This window comes from Moschus berezovskii, chromosome 23, assembly GCF_049115385.1.
Source record: "Moschus berezovskii isolate FMDL1 chromosome 23, NW_MosBer_1.0, whole genome shotgun sequence".
Taxonomy (NCBI): domain Eukaryota; kingdom Metazoa; phylum Chordata; class Mammalia; order Artiodactyla; family Moschidae; genus Moschus; species Moschus berezovskii.
The window spans coordinates 30,879,725-30,885,724 of record NC_142482.1 but is presented as its reverse complement, the minus strand read 5'-3'; the positions used below and the strand labels follow the sequence as shown (position 1 = coordinate 30,885,724).

At 42.0% G+C, this 6,000-nt stretch overlaps 1 protein-coding gene across 2 annotated transcripts in view; it reads right to left on the bottom strand.

Moving 5' to 3' along the window:
- Window positions 1-786: 786 nt before the first annotated feature.
- RUNX2 (RUNX family transcription factor 2) overlaps window positions 787-6,000 on the bottom strand; it is a 135,181-nt gene continuing 129,967 nt past the window's right edge. For both annotated transcript variants that reach the window (XM_055406155.2, XM_055406157.2), the window contains one exon: window positions 787-5,112. In XM_055406155.2, coding sequence (XP_055262130.1) covers window positions 4,634-5,112 — 479 coding nt within the window. In that variant the 3' untranslated portion in view covers window positions 787-4,633. The remainder of the gene's footprint in view (window positions 5,113-6,000) is intronic.

Sequence of the window (6,000 nt, the reverse complement as noted above, 5' to 3'; positions counted from 1 at the left end):
AAAGCAACCACACTAACCCAGGCCCTCGACCTTCTTGCAGAGGAGGGACTTACCAACAATAAACAGTGGCCCAGAATAAAAGTCTCCAAACTAGAGTTAAGCTCACTACTAGTAGAATTTTTCTGAGGCTAGAGGTCCCCAGGCCAAGGTCTGTTTTTACTCATCCTCGCCTTTGGTTGACTTTCTTTTTAGGAACCCCAAAGAGATGTGAGAAGGAAACCAGATCGCCCCCCTATGGCTGGGTGGCTCTTGTGATTACAGTCAAGGGGTCACTGCTGGCCCTATATATGTGCCTGGAGATGAGAATCATGGAACCATCGAGGCTGCTGTCTTTCCACCCTGACTGGTCCCCTGGTTGGAATAAGGGGCTTTACCCAAGAGTGGGGTGAGCATTCCTTCCTTCAGACAACAGGCTGATAAGGAAGTGAGCGCACTCCTAGATTTGTCACCCACCCATCTCTGTCAGTCGCTCAGTCATGTCCGACTCTGTGACTTTATGGACTACAGCTTGCCAGGCTCCTCTATCCATGGGATTCTCCAGGCAAGAATACTGGAGTGGGTAGCCATTCCCTTCTCCAGGGGATCTTCCTGACCCAGGGGTTGAACCCAGGTCCAAAGCAGAATCCAGCGCTTACCAAGATGCTTTTCCTCTCACCGATAATATAGGATCTCTGCCCTTATCCAGCCCTGGCAAGTCCTATGACCAGTAAGTGCCCAGGTGTAGACAGGAGCAGGCGTCAGACAAGAGAAGGAGCCGCGGAGGAGAAAAAACCCAGTGTACACACATAACAAAACCAAAAAGCCATTTTATTGAAAATTAAATTCAAACTTCAAATTAATATTACAATCATGAGGAAAATGCCAAATAATTCAATTTACAGTTGCAACATACAATACAAATAGTCCCTTTGAAGTTAAGAGTAAACTCATCCACAATCATGACCTGTGGCACAAAGCAGAATTTGTACAATATGTGCACGAAAGCAAGTCTTGGGCAACAGCGATTGGAAAAAAAAAAAAATTGAAAGCTTGTATTTACACAAAATGCTACAAATATTTTTGTTCCACAGAAATCTAAGAATTGGTAAAGCATATCCAAAAAAATGGAATTTTATTCAGAATACCTAAGAAATGACTGTAAGTTATGGTTTTGGCTGATAATATTTCAAAGTACTGCATGAAAAGGCAAACAGTTATCTGTAAACATGAAGTAAACAAACATCTAAAAACTTCTCACATAGAAAATACGTTTCAAAGGCATTATCTTTTTTAAGAACAACAAATTCAAGGTTTGGAAAAGGTCATCTTTTATTTATTTATTATGGTTCTTTTGAATGTCATAGGTATAATTATTGTTTTTGCTAATGCTTTGTGTTTCCATGTATTCCCCTAGACTCTGAGTCAGTTGCTTTCCTGGGAATGGAGGGAACTCTTTCAGCCAGCACACCCATCTCCTCCCCTCTGATTCCACAATGAATGGGGCCTAATGGTGTGCAGTTCTCTGCTTACTTTTAAAAGGTCCTGGTTGGGGTAAGACGGCCTGAAGAGTGAACCACAGCTAACCTGTCGGATCTTTGAGTTCTAAGCTGGATGTCATTTCACAAAAAAATCTAAAAATCTTTGGTACCTAATCTGGAACTCTGACACAGGTTAAAACAGGTTTTTTATGTTGTTTTGTTCTTTAAAAAAAGTGGCCATATTAGTGACGTTGCAAACCATGTCATTTTAACCTGAAGAAAGTACAGTGCTGGCTAGTTCATGGTTCATAGTAGCAGTAAGGCTTTGTTTTAATCTTGAAATCACAAATCATGCATGTGACTCAGTGCAAATTAAGGACTTGTTTTTTGTTTTAAAAAAAAAAAAACAAAATTTTACCCCCAGGCTGAAAAAGGGCCAAATTTGATCTAAGAAATGTAAATTGCCCCATTGAAATGGTTAGAGTGAGGAGAGAAGGAAGAAGTGCTTGAATTTTTCCCAAGGAAAAAAAAACTTTTAAAGTGTTTCTGGGTTGCTGCCTGCAGCCACTATTACTAACATTTCAACACAAAAGCATCCCTCAAGTCACTTAGTATGTGTACTGTAAACTTAAAAAAGCCCTTTTAACATTAAACAAGAATGTACAGATATAGTACCTTTTTTTATTAAATAGGGTACAGCTGGCACTGGAGATAACATTTTTATGTCAATTAATTAAGATTGAAATGTGTAACCAGACACTGGGTTTTTTAAGTGCTGCTGAAACAAACACACATATTTTACACTTAAAAATAAATGGACGGTGGTTTGCTTCAAGCTACCACACACAAACAATAAATAGTATCCATTACTACTTCCATCTTTAGGAATAGAAAAGTGGCTTATTTTTCTAGGCATACTTGGTATACAACCTTTAGAAGGCAAAGTGTCTTGGTCAGGTTTGGTTTGGTGTTCCCCTCGATTTTTATTAGGGGGAGTCAGGGAGAATTCCCAGGTGAGAAGCACAGGTCCAGTGCCCCTTGACCTGTCGGGAGATGCTTGGTGGGTCTATGAAGTGGGCTGGAGGATGACCAGGGAGCTAGGGGCTTCTGGGGGCTGGAGGCAAATCTCTAACAGGTTCTGCCTAGGGCGGGGAGGAGAGAGGGGAAAGAGCCCTGACCTGTGGGGGAGGCGGGTGGGGATCTGCCTGGTGGTGTCAATACATGGTCCTGGCTTGGATTAAGGACCAGGAGAGCTCAGAGTGCATGAGCTCTGACAGGAGGGCTTCAGCTCAAGTTCACACGCAGCAGTAGACACCAGATTCCACCTAGCCTTGCCTTCCTGACACCCTCCATGGTGAGAAATACAAAGAGTATCAGACGCTGTGTATGGGTCCCCACAGCCTGTGTGTTCTCAGATCAGCTGCCTGTTGGGACTTGCCTGCTCCTTCAGATGACCCTGCTCTCAGAAGACAATGACTTAATTCTGCTCCTTTAAATTCAAGTTCTGTGGAGAACTGCCAGTGGGGCCCAGGCTAAGGCACATTTGGGTTCACCTGACTTACTGTCTGGGTAAGGCGGGTTGGGTACGGCTCCCTGGCACAGTTTTGTTCTCCTGTACCTTGAGTATCGTGACTGATCCTTCAGCTACGTGTGTGGCTTTAAGCTGACTGCGTCTTCAGCGTGAAGCCTGGCAATTTTGAGTTTTGCTTTAACTATGAAACCACAGAACGCCATTCTGCAGTTCAAGGATTCACTTGTGCTTGTCTTTTAATATGACGAGAGTCATCACTATTTCAAAGAAATTAGGAAACCACATCACTCCAGCATTTTATGCTGATAAAGGGCAACATAAGTGATAAAGGACTCAGGGTTGCTTTTTAAATCTCTAATTATTGCTATTTTTTTAAAAAGGCAAAGCTGTGTTAGAGGCAATCAAAGATCTGAAAAGAACGAAACATCAGTTCCTTCATACATCGCAAAAACAAGCTACATCTAAAATATTTGGAGATGGAAGTATTTTTTAAAAATCACATTGTGCCTGGATGAACTGAAATTGCTTAGCAATATTTCAGATATGGCTCTAGCCCACTGAAGAAATTTGTTATTTAATAAAGAGCACTTTTAGAGACCGAAGTCAACATATCAATACACTAAGAAATGTTTCAAGGGTCCAAATGTCATTAAATAATTATAAATATATCTTTAAAGTTATATGACCATTCAGTTAGCAAGTTACCTCAGATTTTACACATATTCATAATTTAAAAAAAAAAAGAAGACAAATAACACACAGCCAAACGCAAACACTATCTCTACCGTTATGGCTATAATAAGGTATTGCCATTTTCAGTTTTGCATAAAAGGAGGAGTGGGTTGGAGCGGGCAGGAGGTTCGGGATCGGATTTCCTTTTGGTTCAATGGGAAAAGGAAAAAAGAAGTATGAACAAGTAAAATAAAATAATCTATCCTGATCATTATTTTTTTTGAAGTCACTTTCTTAAAGTAGGAAAAAATAATAATAATAAAAACAACTGAACCAAACAGTTCAAATGAGTACTTGCAGAAAGTATGAAAGCAAAAGTTTGGAACAGTTACTCTGAAAGGATGGCAGGGGAGTGGAAGCATTCCTTTCTGCCTCTTTTCCCTTCGCAGGCACCTGGACCGGCTTTGTAAGCGGGTCTGCCCAGGTCCACATGTTGTGGTGCCGTGAACCATGAGAACGTGTGGTTTCAAAACACAGGGAGGAAGTGGCTTTGCTCTTCCTCCCGGACTTGGAGTCCACCTCTCTGAACTGGCATCTGAACAGATGATTGAGGATAAGAGACCAAATGACAACTGCAAACAAAAAATACCTTTTTTTTTTCTCTTTGTTTGTTTGCAAAGGTACATGTTTAAATAGAAAACTATCTGAAACCTGGGTAGGACTGTCTCTCTCTTGGGCCTTTTGCTTTACAAGATTTACCCTCTTAGGGTTGGAAGATCCTGACAGAGCAACTGAATGCAAAAAAAAAAAAAAAAAAGAAGAAAAAGAAGAAGAAAAGAAACTTCTAAAAAAACAGGCACTTTGTAGATAGCGAGTTGATATACATATATATGCACTCTCTATATATGTATATGTCGATACACTGGGGATGTGGCTCCCCACCGAGACCGCTGGGGCCACTGCTGAGGAAGTTTCAATAGGGTCGCCAAACAGATTCATCCATTCTGCCACTAGAATTCAAAACGGTGGGGGAACTGCTGTGGCTTCCGTCGGCGTCAACGCCATCGTTCTGGGTGGGCAGGTTTGGGTTTAATAGCGTGCTGCCATTCGAGGTGGTGGTGCAGGGCGGTAGCATTCTGGAAGGAGACCGATCTCCCCCCGGCACCATGGGGAACTGATAGGATCCTGACGAGGCGCCATAGTAGAGATATGGCGTGCTGCTGGTCTGGAAGGGTCCGCTCTGGCTTTGGGAGGAGCCGGGGTAGGGTGGTGGCAGGTAGGTGTGGTAGTGGGTGGTGGCGGACATGCCGAGGGACATGCCTGAGGTGGCTGGCGGGGTGTAAGTAAAGGTGGCTGGATAGTGCATTCGCGGGTTGGAGAAGCGGCTCTCAGTGAGGGAGGAAATGCTTGGGAACTGCCTGGGGTCTGAGAAAGGGCCCAGTTCTGAAGCACCTAAAAATTACAACAGAAGACGGGGGAAACATCTGTAAATACCAGTTAAAATCATGAGAGAATTTTTTTTTTACAAGGAAAAAAAAAGAAAACTTTAGCTTTTCCCCAATGGAACAGCAAGCCACAAACAGACTTTCAAATGCACCAGTCACTACACAGTCTTTTGGGTTTTTTTCTTTTTTTATCTTTTTTCATTTTACAGTCCTTTAGCCTATAAAGGTTCTTCAAGTTCTTCACACACACCCCACCCACCACTGCCCCAGAGAATCCCAAAGGGCTTTAAAAAACCCAAATATGTGCTAGGTTGTGCATATAAACCCCATACTCCATGAGGCAGATTTCACTCACCAGACTTTAAGACTGAATCCTCATTGATTTTTTTTCTCCTCCCTTTCTGCTTCTTGTGGCACCTCAGATATTTGGAAGTGATCTTCATACTAAGTCTGACACATCTCTTTTTCTCACCCAATAATAAAGAAATTCCAAAATGATCCGTTTTGGTATTAATACTCTTAGTAGGGCCCTTTCATCAATGAAGGAATATCAAAAAGATACCCTAACACACGTCTATCACTTGAACTTGTAAAATAATGTAAAATCCTCATCTTAGTAACCAATTAATGTATTTTCTCCTCATCTTAGTAACTGATTTCAAAAAGAAAATCAAACTAGATTTCAATGTTTTCTGGAACTAGCTTATGTATCCGGGGTCATACAGGGAGCGTCTGACCCTTAGAAATTCTGCTGAGGGTCATAAGCTTGTAGGATTGAAAGTGGGTGGTACCTAGCAATCACTGCACTTCAAGTCTTGACGGGAGAATTAAGACCTGATTAAGGCCACATACCAACAGCAGCTTTGGGGAAAAGCTCCCTGGAAAAGGAGGAAGA